At 36.5% G+C, this 18,592-nt stretch overlaps 1 protein-coding gene across 3 annotated transcripts in view; it reads left to right on the top strand.

Moving 5' to 3' along the window:
* LRP1 (LDL receptor protein 1) overlaps positions 1-18,592 on the top strand; it is a 273,932-nt gene that overhangs the window by 137,390 nt on the left and 117,950 nt on the right. For all 3 annotated transcript variants that reach the window (XM_067046122.1, XM_067046121.1, XM_067046123.1), the window contains exon 29: positions 13,529-13,657. In XM_067046122.1, coding sequence (XP_066902223.1) covers positions 13,529-13,657 — 129 coding nt within the window. The remainder of the gene's footprint in view (positions 1-13,528; positions 13,658-18,592) is intronic.

The following is an 18,592-nucleotide window of genomic DNA, read 5'->3' as shown; positions in this document are numbered from 1 at the left end:
CAGTCAGAAAAAAAAGTTAAAATAAACCTCTTCTATTTACACAATTTTCATATCTTCATAATTAGCCTATTTACACTTATCTTCAACTCACACTTGTTCCTATTTACACTCAGATTCTACAAACCAAAAAAAGAAAAAGAAAAAAAAATGTGTATAACTAGTTTAGTTTAGTGAGAAGGCACTCCAGATGTCTCTGGAGCTGTCATCGCTGGGAACCTTATTGTTGAACATGAACCGTACGCCTCTTTCTCGGTTTGTATACTCTCAATTGTCACTACGTTATGTTCCCGAATTGTTATCACCCGGAATGGCCCCTCATAGCACTGAGATTCCTTACTCCTATTGGACCCCAATCGGCGGTAAACAACAGTCCCAATTGTAATGTCCCCCATCTCGTCTTGAAGATTCAAATTTCATCATTCCACTCGCTGATGTTACTCCCTCTGTATCCGGCCTCTTCCTTTTTTCCATAACTTTCGCATGAGCATCCCGTGATTTGCAATTTCCACATCCGCCTCAGCCGGGTCTATAAACTTCCCAAGCCGCTCTTGCAGGTCAAAGAGAACTTCAAAAGGTGAAAAACCCGTTGTGGTGTGGATGGAGTGGTTATGCGTAGCCACCGCCCTTACCATTGCCTCGTTCAGCTCCAGTCCTTTGTCTGCATGGTAAACCCGTAAGTGATCACTGAGGGTGCTATACATCTTTCTACCCCCCTCTACTTTTAGGATGGCCCAGAGTGTTAATATGCCACTATACTTCCAGAGTCTTCATTTCCTCCCTAATTGTGGCTTTATCGAATTCTTGACCCCCATCAGAAGAAATTTGCTTTGGGACCCTATAAGATTGAAACCATGTTCTGAGCGCTTTAATACTAATAATAATTAGTTGCGCAACTAATACCACTTCGGCTGACCGATCTTGGACCTGATGGGCACTTTACTGAAGAGGTCGATGACGGTTATCTACTTGAAACCTTTCCATGTAAAGGTGTCGATCTGGACGCCACTGAATGGTTCCGATGCAGTGGGTGTCTTCTCTTGTACTGCCTTAGGTGTCTTCTCTTGTACTGCCTTAGGTGGGTGGTAGTCGTACTTAGTACTAAAGCATACATTACAACCTCCTATAACTTCCTAGACCATCTTCTTCCTCACCAAAAGTAGCGACGCTTGAGAGCTTGTAACGTCTCATTCACACCGTGATGATTGGTTTTTCCTTGGTGGTGGACCAGAACGACTTCCTTTTGTCCCAACTGTCTCCACCATCATCGTGCAGCGGACAAACATCCTATCAATCCCTATTTGTTCAAGTCTCCACAGCCATTTGATTTTTTCCCTTATGACCTTGTTCCCTGCATAAAGATTTTTCCTGTCTTCGATGTATCCAATTTTGTATGTATGTATTTTAAACTTCTTCGCAATGCAACCCAATTACCAGTTCGATGTGCTAAATCCCTTCATATTCATTACGCACTCTCCAATGCTCCTGATCCCAAATCCAAGTGGAAAATACTCCGGAATTTATCTCCACCAGAATCCAATATTCTTACCTCTCTTCCAATAACACCTAATGATCTCAACAACCATTTCACATGCCATGCTACTGACCCATCAACCTTTCCTGAAATTCCAAATAACACCTTCAATCCTGAAAACTTCTTTTTTTTCCCACATATCTTACAAAGAACTACTATCCACCATTCTAAGATCCCATACCAACGATCATGGACCAGACAACATTCCTGTTAAATCGATTAAATCCTGTCTCCCAGTTCTTATTCCTGTCCTCTATCATATATACAATTTTTCCTTGCAAAATGCCACATTTCTTTCTCATTGGAAAACCGCTTTAGTTCGAGCATTTAATAAAATCCCAAATCCTTCTTCTCCTAATGACTTCTGCCCTATTTCTCTCCTCTCCAACCTTTCAAAAACCGCTAGAACGCCTTGTTCAAAACCAACTCTCAAACTTCCTAGAAGAACATTCCCTCATCAATCCTCTCTTTTCAGCTTTCGACCTGGCCATTCAACACAATCCGCTCTGCTTAAAATAATCCACGACCTCCAAACTGCCATGGAACACCAAAACCTAACTATCCTCATCCTTCTGGATTTCTCCAAAGTATTTGATATGGTTGACCACAACATCCTTCTAACCAAACTATGAAATCTTCCTCTATCCAACAGTGCTTTGCAATGGTTTCAATCCTTCCTATCCCATCGTTCCCAGTACGTAGTGGTTCCTGATAAACCACCATCAATGACTCGACCCCTCACCTGTGGCGTCCCTGAGGGTTCATCGCTATCCCCTACCCTTTTCGCTATCTACATCAATGACCTTCCCACCCTTATCCAACATTCTCAATACCATTTGTACGCAGATGATTTCCAAATTTACCTTTCCTTCTCACCTTCTGACCTATTAGTTGCTACAGAGAAGATCCAAGAAGACTTGAATAGAATTAGCCAGTGGGCACAAGAAAACAAGCTTAAGTTGAATGCAGTGAAGCGTTTAAATTATCTTTGTCACCTATTTCCTTTTGAAACCCGCAGGCTCCTGGTTACTTCCTTAATATTCTCCCCCTTTGACTATTGCTGTGTGGTTTATGGGGGTGTCTCTGTGGATCTCGAACCAAAATTAAAACGGTTAAATAATTGCTTTGTACGATTCATCTTTGGGGTCCCCATGGACGCCTATGTCACCCGATTTTATGAAGAGTTGAAGTGGCTTTATCCCTCCTTCTGTCGTAAATATTTCCTTGCTTCCTTTCTCTATCAAGTTATCCAATCCCGCATCCCCAATCGTACATCTCAGATATCCTTCAATTTAAGTCCTCAGTGCATTCCCTCAATACCCGCTCACGGCCCTCAGACTTATATGTAACTGCCCATCGAACCGCAGCCTTTGGTAGATCTTTCCTCATCCGTTCCTCTTCCCTATGGAATTCTATTCCCTCCTTTATTCGTAGTTCTAACACCCTTCCAATCTTCAAATCCTGTATCTTCGACTACCTTCTGTCCACCCGATTCCGGAAGAATGACAATTGAAAGTTTCAGAAAAGCTATATATATTTTCTGTATTTTATGTCTTAGATCTTCGTTTATAATTGTAAATATGTACACTAGCAGAAATTATACCTTTTCATTTATTACTTTTTAGTTTAATTGTATTTGATTTTTTATCATTTTTTTTTTCTTTTTATTTACTATCAAAAGTCATCTTATGTTTTATGATATGACAAGTGATTTCATTTTATTTGTTTTATCATTATTTTATATATGCAGTTAATTATGGTTGTTTAATTGTATATTTTTAAATTCACTGTATTATTTTATTTTATGACATCTTGTAATTTCATCTCTATTTTGTAATTGACTCTAAGGCTCTAAAGCCTAATTTTGACGCCTGTAAATTATTCTAAAGGGATCAATCCCAGAATAAATAAAGATTATTATTATTATTATCCATTAGCGCCCGACATATCTGATCCTCTCGCCCCTGGTTGCGATCATATAGTGTTAATAGAGGTTTGCCCGTACTTAGTTTATTCCACCTTCATAAAGCCGGAAGACCTAGTTTTCATATTATCTGCAACTTTTTGTCATTTATAATCTTGTCTATTTCCTCCATCTTGGTCGGTCTATCCCCCGTTGAGCTGTTATCCCCTGACGATGGAGTTCCTTCCTCCTGTGGCTGATGTTTGAAGTCTCCTCCTCCCCTGGAGTCCATTCCCTTAGGAATTGTCGGATGTCCCCCTTGTTTTTCCTCTACCGCATTTATGAATATTGCCGAGACAACCAATCCTCGACCACATTCTCCTTTCCTGGCTTGTAAACTATCTCCATATTAAACTGGCCTAGGAGTTCCTTCCAGCGAGTTATGTGCGCAGAAGATTCTTTGAGTTTTCCTACCCACTGAAGAGGCCGGTGGTCAGTATGGATTCTAAATCGCCTCCCAAACACGTTCGTTCAGAAGTGCTCTACTGCCTACACGATCCTAAGAGTTCATGTTCAAGAGCACTGTAACGCGATTCAGCGTCCATCAATCTTCTGCTACCATACGCCACCAGGAGCTCTCCATTCTCACTCTCCTGCGAAAGCATATTTGCTAGCATCCGTCGTGATAGTAAACTTTTTGCTTAAATCTGGGAACCCCAGTACTGGTTCTCGTTGCAGCCTTTCCACACATCGCTTAATGTTGTTTTCCATGGCCGTCGTTTCTGCTTCTTAATCCTCTATATCTACATTCTGGCTTGTTGACATGGGGAGTTTAAGTATTAAGATTCATAATACCTATACTCTGATTATAACTTATATCACTTATATACACACACACACACATATATTTATATATATAAGTTAAGTATTGGCGAAAGCAAAATGTCAAAAAAGAGAAGAAGGAATCAGATCTAACACACTTGAACTGCTGTAACATACTGGCTTTATTGGGTTCAGCACATCTTTATATATACACTTGATCAGCTGATCTGCTCAGTCAGCTGACATCGAAGTACCAGCTGACTGTAACTCCCCCCTGCCAGTTTATGAACAATCCTCGTAAACTTATACTGCACAATAAACATATATAGAAAAAAATATGGAAAACTATTTACAACAAAAAAAAATTCCTATACCAATATACAAAAACTCACAAGTTGATCAAAAGTAAACACTATATACATAAATTAAACTTAAAAATAAAGAAAAAGATTTCTGATACAATAAAATGAACAAAATAAAAAAAATACAAAAGTCACAAATAAACTAAAACACAACATTAAAAAATTAAATAAATAACTACATTTCAAGTGGAGGTGATATGAGAACCGTCCAGTCTCTATATTATCATTGCCGGAAGTTTTAACTGTTCAATATGGACAGTTCTCCTCTTTTTAGGTTCTCGGATACTCTCTATTGTAACTGCATTATTCTCCCTAATGATTATCACCCTGAATGGGCCCTCATACGCTGTATCTCCTTATCCCTGTTAGAACCCAACTTTCTATATACGATCGTCCCAAGTTTGATATCTCCCATCCTGTCTGTGACCTTTAGATTTTCCTGCGCCACCCTCCTGGTTTTTTCCTTTTCGATTCTTCCGCGTGCTTTCTCCTATAACTTTCTTTGAGCAATGATTATTCAGTATTTCATCCCCGTCAGCTGTCGTGCCCTTATAGTCCCGCCGGTGTCCGTGAAGCCCAAAGAGGACCTCAAGTGGTGAAAACCTTATAACTGCATATATGGAATGATTATAAGCTGCAATCAGCTTAGGCATAGCCACATCTGGTTCTAGTCCCTGGTCGACCTGATATAATCGAAGATGGTCTCTCTCTCAACGTGCCATGAAGCCGCTCTATGCCTCCTCTACTCTTACGGTGCCCTTGAGTGTTGAGATGCCATATTACGTCAAGGTCCTTCATTTCCTTTCGAATCATGGCATTGTCAAATTCTCTGCAAGAATCTGATGTGATGCGCTCCGGAACTCTGTAGAATTAAAACCACAAGCAGAGAGTTGCCAACACTGCTTCCGAAGACCTGTCCTGCACCTGGTGGGCCATTGCCGCCTTACTGAAGAGGTCAATCATGGTCACCCATTTGTATCCCTTCCATTTAAATGTGTCAATTTGTAAATCTTTTAGCAGTGCATCTGTAGTAGGTGTCTTCTCATGTCTTCCTTTAGGCGGATGTCTGTCGTACTTAGTGCGTAAACAAACCTCGCAGCTTCCTACAATCTCCGATATAGTCTTCGTCATCCCCCACCAAAAGTATCTTCTTTTTAAGGCCTGCATAGTCTCTGGGATTCCACGGTGATTAGTCTTATCCTGATGATACGCTAGAGTGACTTCTCGTTGTTGTTCTTCTTCAAAAAGGGTTTCCACCAACAGTTTGCAACGGATGAATGTCCTGTCCATTCTTATCAGTTCATCATGCCATAACTGCTTCATCTTCTCCCAAACAGTTTCATTTCCGACATAAAGGTGATACTTTTCTCCAGGTTTCGAAGCATTATTCAACGCTTTACAGATTTGGTCTTTTTTCACGCCTGGCTGTGTCCAGATTGTCATTATTTTACTTCTCCCGTATTCACTATATTTAATTTTGGTCAATCCGGTGGTTTTCGTCTTCCAAATAATTTGTCCCATCTTGTCGTTAATTATTTCATCTATTTCCTCTATGTCTCCTGGTCTTTCTTCTGCCGAATTCTCATTATTCGGCGATTCTTCTCTATCATCTTCTTCTGCTCCATCCTTTTCTTCCTCTCCAGGTGTCTATTCCCACAGAAACTGTCTCATCACACCAGACGTTTCCCCAGCCTCCTCCTCTACTGCATTTACTGTTATTGCTCGTGACAACCAATCAGCTACTACATTTTCTTTTCCTGGTTTATATACGATTTCCATATTATACTGTCCGAGAAGCTCCTTCCAACACGTAATCCTGGCTGAAGACTCTTTCAACTTTCCCACCCATTGCAAGGGCCTGTGGTCAGTGTGTACTCTAAACCTTCTTCCAAACACATAGGGCCTTAAGTGGTCAACAGCCCACACTATTCCCAAGAGCTCTCGTTCCAGTGCGCTATATCTGGTCTCCGTCTCTGTCAGGCACCTACTGGCGTATACAACTGGGCGATCTCCTCCATCACCCTCTTGAGACAACACCACTCCCAACACGTACTCACTCGCATCTGTAGTGATAGTGAATTGTCGGGTGAAGTCTGGGAAAGCAAGCACCGGCTCCTGCTGCAGTTTCTCCATGCACCACCTGATATTGTCTTCCACAATCGGATTGATGATCACTTTTCTGCCTTTCTTCAAAAGATTGTTGAGTGGGACAAGTTACTCAGCCATTTCTGGCACAAATCTCTGATAATAATTTAAAGTTCCTAGCAGCCTCCGAACTCCCTTCACATCCCTAGGCACTGCCAGCTTCTGTATTGCTGCGACTTTATCTGCGTCGGGTTTAACTCCTTCCCTGGAGATCGTGTGGCCTAAAAAATTTATTTGTTCCTGCCCCAATGATGATTTCTCCCCTGATAATTTGAGCCCAAAGTGCCTCATTCTCTGAAATACGCTGTGTAAATGTTTCACATGTTTCTCTTCGTTCTTACTGAACACTATGAGATCATCCTTGTAAATCTGGCATACTGATTCGTCTATTTCCCTCAAAAACTCGTCCATCAGGCGTTGGAAGGTTATAGGAGCATTTTTGAGGCCAAACGGCATCCTTGTAAATTCATAGTGGCCTCTCTCGAATGTGAATGCTGTCTTATGTTGATCCCTAGGCTGCATTTTGATTTGATGATATCCGGCCTTCAAGTCCAATGTGCTGAATACCGTCGCCCCGCTTAGCCTGTCCAAAATGTCTTCAAATCTAGGGATTGGATACTTTTCGTCTATGATATTCTCGTTCAGCTTCCTGTATGTAATCTATCACCACTCTGTATTTTTTAGTAGTATCACCTGGCGCGCTCTTCTTTTTAACTGCCCACAATGGACTATTGCATGGGGATGTACTATCGATAATTATTTCCTGGTGTTTTAAACTTTTAAGCTCTTCCCGGATGTGGTGGCGTAGCACCTGCGAGTATCTCCTCTCCTTCACATATGTAACCTTATCTTCTTTTAGTATGATCTCATGAACTGTCTTCCCAGTTGCCCCGAGCATGTCTCCTTTAAAAAAAATATTTTTATATTCCCTCTTAAGCCTCTGTCTCCAGTCCTCAGCTTGATTGATTGCTCTAACCCGTGCCTCCTCGGTTTTTCTCTGTCGTTGACATTTGTACATCTTACCCCTCAACTTAATTCTCCACTTCCCCTTGATATTTTTAACCCAAGCACCCACCTTCCCTAGCAGGTCACACCCACAATCACTTTGTATTCCCTCGGCATACTCCCTACGATATGCACCAGCAAGTTTTCTCTACTAAATCCCCACCGGGTCAAACCTATCTCTACCTCCCCCTCTACCACACAAGGGCCACCCAGGGTGATTAATTTACATTGACATTTCTGGATCTGGTGTGTCCTCTCTCCACTACACATTTTTTCTAGGGCTTCTCGGCATAAGATGGTGTTGGAATTTCCGGTGTCCACTAGGCACCTCACTCCTGCTATCTCTATTATAGGCAGACCATCGCTCTTCTCCCTCACGTTATAATTCAGCAGTGTACGGTCACCCCTCCGCTGACAACCCCTTCAGATGTCTCGCGTCTTCCTCTCTCCAGTCCCTCGCCTCCATTCTTCTCTGTTCCCTCGTTTCCATCCTCTTGTTTCCATCTTGTCCCCTTGACTACCTCGGTTCCGTGGCTCCTCAACTTCTTCTTCGGTCTCAGATGCTCCTGATGCTTCAGTAGATTCATCTACTGAACCTACGGAAGATCTACTCAACCTACGGTGGCTTCTTCGTATTTGTTGGGCGTTGATCTCCATTGGCTCACCCCGACCCACATCTCTTCTTCGGTACATGTATGGGCACTGTTTGACTATGTGCCCCACATCCCCCCATTCAAAGCATTTCGTGCGCGGGCAATGCGCCACTAAGTGCCCAATCTTTCCACAACCATGACCCTTGCGGTCCTGCCGCCGACTATCACTGTTTTTACTCTCCTTCTAATATTCTCAGCTTACATTCTCTGAGATCGGTTACATCCGACCCACCTTGTTCTCCAGCTAAATGATTTTAATCAGGAAAATATTTTTGGTATTAAATTGTTAGAAGAAGGAGTAGGTTTTTTTACAATTATTGAGATAAAGGTTCTGGAATGGAGGGTATAGGAGGTATTCCTAATTATTGGTTTAAAAAAGTTATTGGCATAAAAAAGCTTCTTAAATCTGTGAATGATTCTTTCATGTTAAGTATAGCAAGTAGTAGGCCAGTCGTACTAACAACCATATATGATGAAATAAGTGTTTTTAACTATTGTAATTTTTTTTCTTAAAAGAGGTATCAGGATGCCATTCAAGTGCTTTACAGCTCTAATCGAGCCCAGGGTATGGATGTTTTTAAGTTTGTAATGATATGACATTTATTTCTTACTATAGTTGTTTTTTGTAACCTTTATGAGATGATTTATTAATTATCAATCAGAATTACTGAGAGAAAATATTTTTTATACCTCATTAAATCCGCATTGTAAAAAATAAAACTATATAAGAATTCAGTTTTTATTAAGTTTATTTGCAAACAATTCTACTTTACACACACACACCTGCTCATTGTATACTCACAGTGATCAACAGGCTCTATTGATTAGACTGGATACACCTACTAGAAAGAAGAGTTGTTGATGACGAATCATTGGCTGGAACACGAAATCTTGATGACAGTTTATTCACTGTAATTCTAGAGGATGAATGTGAATTGAAGAAAGGTTCAGCTGAGGAAAAGACGTGTTTGACCGACCTCTTTTATATTTGTGGCTTGTGATGCAGCCATGACCCATTCAAAGCCTGGTAAACATCATTCCCCCCCAGTGTGGACAGATATTATTGTCAGTCCATATTGGTGTTGTAACAAAGCAAGAAGACAATACCAGCGAGCGAGACGTCTTCCAGAATTTTCCGTGATTCAGGAAGAGTTCAAGAGAGCTTGAAGGAACCTCCGAGGAGCCATTAAAGAAAGTAAACGATGTTGCTGGAGAGAAATTTGTGATGAAGTAGATACAGACCCCTGAGGTAGGCCATTTAATAGTGCTTAAGAAACTAAGTAAATGCACGATGCAGCTTCCCACAATATCGAAATGTTGTGAACAATAATGTTAGCACACTATTCCCAGAACAGATGAATACTATTGAATGTTTAGACAATATATGTACAACGGATTTTCCAGAAATCATGCAGGAAGAGATAGACGATATCACCTCAGACCTACAATATGGCAGGGTACCTGGATTACTTATTGTCACGCCTTATACCAAATGTTGGAGGTCCCAGAGAAAATAGTAGAACTTATTGCTGCTGTTGTCCCATCAATCATGCTATATAGAGCTCCAATTGGAAAAGAAGTAATAGTTACCAAATCATACAGAAGACAGATGGTTTTCCTATATCGCAGAGCTTCCTTAAGGACAGTAAGTGCTTTTCGAACTGTTTCCTATGAGGTAGTGTGTGTGATAGCCGCCTGTCGAATTATTCTTGTTGAAGAAATAATTAGGCACTATGGACGACGCTTTAGTGTTTCAAGAGAAGAAGAATGGAAAACAACCATCAATCAGTGGCAGCAGTGTTGGGTTAGGAAGCTGCAAATTCTGGTAGATGGACTCATAGGTTAATCAATTCCTGATGTTAGTTTTGTGGTATGGTCGCCGAACTGGTGAGGTAGATTTTTATTTAACCCAACTGTTGAGCAGACATGGATGCTTTAAAGCATTCCAATACCGATTTAAACTGGATAACACTAAGGAATGCCCTGCGTGACGGACTATAGAGGGAACAGTGGAGCCTATCTTCTTTGAAAGTGTGATGTCTTTTTACACACACACTCATATGTATGTGTGTATATATAAAATAGAATTGTTTGCAAATGAAAATAAAATAAGAAATTTTATATGGTTTTATTTTTTACAGTGTGGGTTTTAATATGTTTTCCTTAATCATTCTGATTATTAATTAATAATTTAAAAATGAATCTCACTAAAAGATGCAACAATAATGAACTTGTTCATAATATAGATGATTTATTTTTTCTTATTCAAACAAATAATTACTTTATTATACTAATTCTACATATTGCCTTTAGAGAAGACATTAGAAGTATCAAACATAATTAGGACTTATTGACAGTAGGGGCTATAGGGGCTCATGATTACATAAATCAAATAATTTAATTTCTTAACTTTATAAATAATAAAAAACTCTTTAATGAATGTCAACATTTTGGCCCACATTGTAGGTCTTCTTCACGGCTATAAAAAACAAGATGCGATACATATGAAAATTATAGCGGTATATAAATGGAAGAATAAAAATAAAAAGTAAAAATATTATAAAAGATATGAAGAGCTTACAAATTTGACTATTAGAACCAAACATTGAGAATTAACTTTCATTGAATAAGGAATATTGAAATAAAAATATTCTTGTGGTGGCAATCACAGTGTGAAGATAACAAGAGTGTTGTGCTTGGGAGAACAGGTTTTTCAGTACGTTTTGATTATCTTTTTATGTATGTCAATGTTATGCTAAGTGTATTAAACACATTCTGTTATACTTCTGCATTTTCAAATTTCCAATCAAGAATCATAGCAAATCTAAATATAGTAAAAAACAAAAGAGTAAGGTGAATATGTATAGATAAGAAATTAACAGAAGTAATAGTATTAAAGGGGTGATTAAAATGGTATATAAAATAAAGTACATTTAAATGATAAACATATGACATGGTAAATTACACTGTAATATATATATATACACACGCTATTTTAGTCACTATATTAAATTTCACTACACACACATATATATTTCACTTTTAATCTAATTTGATCAACCCTTTGTCTTGTTTATTAATTTTACTTCTGTTTATTTTTCATCTTTACATGATTACATGATCACCCAACTTTTTTGTTTTGACTCTATTTAATTTTACTATATCTATTATATGAGAGCTTATTTTCAATATTCAATTCTAACCAGTGAAATCTAAACTTTTATATCATTACTTATTCTTTTTATTCTACTGTTTATAATGTTTTATTTTATATAATTCTATTATTTCCACCTTTATACATTTCTTGTGGGTAAGGGTATTTGGGTTGAACCATCTTTCTGTCTTTATGTATACCTTTTTGGTTTTCTGTTAGGGCCTGAACTAAGTAATTTGCTGAAATAGCTCCTCCATCTCTCTGTATTTTCCTGTAGTATCCTGCCTCAGCACTCTACCATGTTTATTCAGGGTTGGAATATTTTTCTCAGTACTTTCAGCCTATGGTATACTGTTTTCCACTCAAAATCCTTAATCCTTGATTTCAGGCCATCTTATTTTGTTTTTGTTTTTGTAGAGTTTCTTTTGGTAACTTTGATCTCCCTCTCTCTTTCCCTTCCCCTCTCTTTTCCTCTCTCTAATGGTCATTCAACCATATTGTTAAAACTATGTTTTTCTTATTATCACCATAGACTTTTATCTTCTCTAATATTTCCACTGAAATTTCCAAAGCTATTTTTTTTTTCATTTTTGGTATATGTTCACTAATCAGTGACATTAAAAAATTACCTTAAGAGTCTTTTATATTGCACATCCTTCTTTCTTTTTTTTTTATTTGTCTTATTAGTTGACAATTTTATAACATTTAGAATTTTTTAGACTTTTAAATGTTTATTGATCATTTGTTATGTATTTGTCCTAATCTAAGAAATTGTTGAGTTATTGGAGGAATGGATTTTAAATTTTTAATTGTTATCCCAATTTTGTGCCCCCCCCTCCCCCTCCAAAGGGTATTGGCGCATGGTCCCTCCTCAAGGAATTCAATTACTCCTGTCACTTCTAGAATATTAAATGGATCCATATGTTTTGTTCCTTGTTTATATAGAACACTTATAGGTTGGTATTTTTCCCTTGGTTTGAAAGTCCACCCGAATTGAAACACCATAAAAATATGGTTACCTTTAAAATTCACAAACCCATAAAAATATCCCTCTCAACAAAAAAAATATATTGGGTAACTTGCCCCATTCATTTCCCCTTCTTGAGACCTTCCTTTTTTAGTTACATTTAAACATAAACCACCCCTTGGTTTTTTTCTGTTCCAATCCTTGATAGAATATTTTTTATTCTAATATATCTAAAATGAATAAAAGTAATATTTTTTTTTACTGCTAGTATATTGATTTAGAATACTGCTGCCTTGGGTTGTACACCCCTGCCTTAGGACCTCATAAAACATGTGATGATATGTCTCCTTGTATTAACCTGAAAGTGCATTACTCACTTTACAAATGTTAATAGCCTGTGTATATTTCAACACTATCTAGTTAGAAATGTTATAGGTAATTTTTTACTGTTTAACCTCTGGTTGAATGGAATTTCTGTTTGTTTCTCCTTTTCTTAGAAATTTTATTCACATCGCTATATTTTAAAATTATGTATATGGACTATTTATTTTTTTTTTTTTTTTTAGTGTATTGCTACGATATTCACAAGCTAATATCTACTTTGTCTTAGGAGATAATTTATTAATTCTTTTATCTATCATTTTAGTTCATATACTTCTTCTTTATTTTAAATTATAATAAACACAAGACTTTTTTTGTCTTTGTAGCTATTTTCGGTGCTATTAAATTAATCACAAAGTTATAGTCTCATTTCACAATTTTCAATATTTGTATTTTAAACATGTTAGCAAAATGAATGATTAAGTGTATGTATAAATTACAATTGAAAATAAGGATTTACAAATTTAAATAATTTTTTATTTAATTACTATTTAAAATGATAAATGTAGAGTGATTGAGGAAAAAATAGGAAGTCCTTGTTTTTAATTCTCAATTCTAATTTACATTTTATAATCACTTTTTTAATTTGTAAGTTTTTTTTGTAGGGGTGGCTAACCTTTGTGGTATTAATAATGGCAATTGTTCTCATCTATGTCTGTTGGATTTCAATTCAATATACAAGTGTGATTGTCCTCATGTAATGAAACTAGCTGATGACAAAAAGACCTGTATTGGTAAGTCAATTACATATTATCCTTTTTATTGTAGCATAAATTGATAGCTTAAAATAAATTCCGTTTATTTTAGTTTAAAGAATAGACTTTTTTTACAATAAATTTAATTAATTAATGACTCGGAGCAAGAATGTGAAAAGCCACAATTTTGATGACTATCAGAATTTGTACAAAATGTTCCTCTACAATAGTTATTAATTGTGTTAATTTTTTTAATAGCATAATTTCAAAATATTTATATATTATATTGTGAATTATGTACTTTATAAAAAATTAAATAAGAATTGTAGATTTTTTTTAAACTGCTTCTCTGGAATTTTCACATCATGTAGTTTGTCATTCTTACCCCATACCCTTTTATATAACTATTTTCTTCTTAGTCCAGCTGTTTCTATGTGTGTTATTAATTTATTTTTTATGATACAAGTTTAAAAAAAAAAATGCTAGTTTTATAACTAAAAAAAAACTACTTGCTCATATTGGTGAAGGATGATAACGCCCTTTGTTTAGAGTGTGGTCTGAGGCTGCCACCATTGTTTTTGGTATGTTTTCTTACTATTTCTATCCTATTTAAGAAAAACAAAATTGCAATTTATTGATCCTTTTGTTACTCAAGTATTTTTTCATATTAAATTAAGCCTCCTGGCAGTTCAGCTAGAAAAGACTGCTCCCTGTATTATAATCATTACATGGTTAACATTGACAAAGATAAAAAATTCATTTATAAATTGCATTCAAATACATGCAAATAGTGTGTGTTGGGATTATTCATAAACTCCTGAAAACATTTCAGAATCATTTTAGAAAAGAGGAGTTTAATGAAAAGAAATTTATTTTTGGAGAACAGGGAAGAAATACAATCTATTGAAGAAGGCAGCATCATTATATACTTTAGGTAATGGTTTACCAGTAACTTTGAATTTAATGATATGGCTGGTAAGATAAACCATAATTTCGAAATCTTTGTTATTGAATCACAAGCCAAACCAGAAGATTAATGTAGTTAGTAGATGCATTTTTCCTTTTCCATTATATACGTTACTGACAGCACCCGTCACTGTCGGAAGCTATAGATGTCATACTTCACCAAGATATAAAGACCATGATATGTGGTATTACTGGCTAAAACTTCCTCAGCTATAATATATCTACTTCAACGATATAAAAGCCTGTGTATTTTGTACTGTCGGGGGGAGGCTCCTCTTCACCATTGGTCTATTTCCAATCGATTAAAATAAAGTAGAAAGGTTCTCATCAGGCTCAGTATGGATAAATACTGTGAAATTAAATGTTAGTTATGCTCCTCTCCATGGTGTTCCAGGAAAAGAAACTAATATCTGAACTGCTGGAGAGGAAAAATGATGCATGTTACCTAGAGGTTTGTTACCTGGCCTGTTAATAAAGGGTTGAACAATATTTGTAAATGTCCTTGTATTTAGTGTGACAGAATAAGAAGCACTTGAAATTGAACCTACTGTGAGATTAGAAGTGAATTATCCAGGATCTGGGTTTCAAAATATAAACAAAGTAAGAAGATGTGTACAAAAAGTTCTTACTTCTAGAAAAAGTTTAGAGATGAATCAGGTGTAATATTTTTAATAAAAGGACTTTAATTGGATTGTAGGGGAATGAACTATTTGTCTTACAACTGATAAGTTCTTGGAAAAGTCGGATGTTGAAAAGAACCACTTACAGAGCATGATAGAAACCATTATTCTGGTGAAATAATAGGAGCTGAGCTCTAATTACTTGGAACAGGAAAGATACAAGAAAATACTGACATTGGTAGGAAGAGTAGAGCCACTTCAACTCAACGTATTAATGGGTTATATATTGTAATCATTTTATTATTATTTAAAAAGAAATTTATTTCTTTTTAAACTAAATTCAAATATAAAAGAATAATTTGGGTTTTAATTAAGAACTTTACTACTTAATGGATAATAAAATTTATTCAAATTTAATAATAGAAAAAGACTCTTAATCTCAGGGCGTGTAGTTGCTAGACAATCAGAAACAGCTATTTACTATAGTTACAATTAATTAAATTAAAATCTAGTTTACATTTGTATCTATTTTATGTATACAAAACTAACCAAGCTAACGATCTTCCTTTTATCATCCTTGGTGTCTTCTTTTTTCTATTGTTCTGGCGTCCAAAATGGCTTCCTCTTCTTGCTGGACAGAAATTGATGAGGACCTCCTCATCCTCAAGACATCCTTTCTCTTCTCTGTCCACTCAACGACTGACTTCTTCCAAAAAAACCTGCTGTTGGGGCGAGGGGCTTTTCTTAAATGAAAACAACTTACCTCTTCCCCATAAGAAAATTGTTCACTGGTTCGTTGAGATAATAAAAAAATAAAACGGAGGACCTGAAAAGATTATAAACACAAAAATAATAAAGGAAAAAAATAGAGAATAAAAACCTTCCAAATTGGTATACAAATTTAATAGAATTAAAATATAACACAAAAATAAAAAAAAACTGTTGCTGGTTTGTTGTTATAAAAAATAAAAGTGTGTAATGAAAGAAAATAAAATATTTTGATATATACATATAAACAAAATCAATTCTCTTTATACTATAATTAATTAAAATAACTCAGCAGCGATAAAAATGATGCATGGCTTGATGAAGAGAAAAAAAATCACTCACAGTAGATAGTCGGGGGGGTCGATATGCGCATATCGCTCCAGTCCGGAACATCCGCCGTCTTCAAACGTCAATTTATTGGTGGTTGAGGGTCCTGAATTGCACCCCAGAAAACTCTACGTTGGGAGCCGGTGGGTGTCTCTCACTATGTAGGTAGCTCCTTGGCTCCAGGCAGCGGACTGTAGACTGTATACTCCCTTATCAGTCCCCGTATACAGGCCGTAATCCCATTGCAGCCTGCAATGTTGTTGTATGTGCCGAACCGCAGCGATGTATTTCTATTATACTCGCATCATAACAAACTTCCTTATTTAACTATATTTACGTTATAAATTCGAACATAATTTTAATTACAAAATAAAACTTAATTGTTATTAAAAAAAAGGCAATCAACTTATAATTAACAAAAAAATAAAAAACCAATTGGAAGTAATAAATTAAATTAACGAAAAGAAAAATGTACTTTTGGGCTTTAACACCTGCCTTGAGGTTACATGTAAACATCGATTGTCCCACAACAGTTAGGGATTTTTCCAAATGATTTACTTTCTGAATATTATTCTCTAGCACTATTTCTTGACTTCTATTTTTTCTTAGATTTACTGTATTTTCAATTATGATGGGAAGAATTAAAATGATATTTGAATCTGCTCAACATGGCCTTGATTCAATGGACTTGTCTACTGAAGAATACCTACCGCCATCTTGGTTTTGTTTGGAATCACGAAGTTAATATAGACAATGAAAATTGGTTAGCCTGCTTTTTGGATAAACGAAACAAATTAACAATCTTAAAATGATATATAAAATAAACATATTAAAAACCCTTTATACATCAAAATATATTATTTACTCTAAAAGAGCATATTACAATATGTATGTCTGGTGATCCCAAAGACAAATTGTTTTTGAGTTCTTAAGTGGAAGGAGATATCGAAGTTAATTGAAATGTTTGAGGGTTGCTATGGTTCGATGGGAAATTTGGGAGATGTGTGGTCTCCAGGATTGAGCTTGGTCAAAGGTGACTCCTAGGCTTTTGGCTGACATGCGGAATGATGTAGGGGTATAGTTCGGGTTGGGAGGTCCTGAGAGAGATTTAAGGAGAGGGAGATCCACTATGTAGGAGTCTTGAGAAATTTTAATAAGGACAGATTAAGTGGAGTATCCTGGCTGGAAACCAGACTGGAGGTGATTCAAAAAGGTTAGTTTGCTTGAGAAAGTGGGATAGTTGGTATTGAACGATACGCTCTTTGATTACGCATGGTTTGAAAACTGGGAAATAGATAGAAAATCATTAGGAGTTTCTGGATTTGTAGTTTTCTTCAATGGACTAGAGTAGTTTTCCTAGTAGAGGGGTTGGTAGCAATTTGTTAAGAGAAATCTTAGATGTAATAGTGGATAGGAAGAATAGAAGGTAGTGAGGCTGTAATCAATTTACCTGGGATATTATCAGGCCCATTATTATTTGTATGGGATTTTTGAACAGAGTTAAGTATGTCATTGGGTGTAATTTTGGGAAAAGAAGAAGCGGTTTGGATTAAAGAATGAATTACTAATGGCCGGTAGGGGTGCAAGTGTTGAGGAGTTGGTAATGCAGGAGAAAAAATGAATGTAGTGGTCATGAGCGGAAATGGAGAGAGAGATGGGGTTTGAGAAGATTTTACCAAAGGACATTTTTCGTATAATTTCCCTTTTTGCTTTGGAATTGGGAATGGAAGGCAGAGGTTTGTCGAAATGAAGTGATTTGGCACAACGTACTGAAGCTTGATTACTATTTTGAAGTTGTTTAAAAATGGCATAATCTTCGTGGAGTCGTGTGCATCTAAACCTTCGCCTTGCCACAACGCTTTATCGCATATGCTCCATCAGTATGGGGCTAACCAGGAAGCCAGGGGATCTCGGATTGTGTTTGTTAATAGAGGGGCATGATGGTTAATGGTGTTTAGAAGGGAATAGGTTAAAATTTCCATCTTGGAATTGACGGAGCTTGAGGGTGGAGAGGAGATTAAACAGGTAGTCCTGATCAGAGAAAGCCAACAAAAAATTGGTGTTGAAATCTCTAGATAAGATTATATTAGAATAGGAAGGTATTAGGTTGTAAAGAGTGGCCTCAAATATTTGATCAAAGGCTACCTTAGGAAGATGATAGATGGTGCCGAAGTGTATGATGTATGAAATGATGGAAATCTTGGCAAAAAAAAAATCCATAGAGATTTTGGATTTGTGACTATCATAAATAAAGAAGAAGAAAAATTATAAAAGAAATATGTGGTAAATATAT

This window comes from Halyomorpha halys, unplaced genomic scaffold, assembly GCF_000696795.3.
Source record: "Halyomorpha halys isolate HHAL.00 unplaced genomic scaffold, Hhal_1.1 Scaffold384.1, whole genome shotgun sequence".
Classification (NCBI taxonomy): Eukaryota; Metazoa; Arthropoda; class Insecta; order Hemiptera; family Pentatomidae; genus Halyomorpha; species Halyomorpha halys.
Note: the sequence above shows the minus strand (reverse complement) of the source record. Positions and strands in the feature narration are given on the sequence as shown.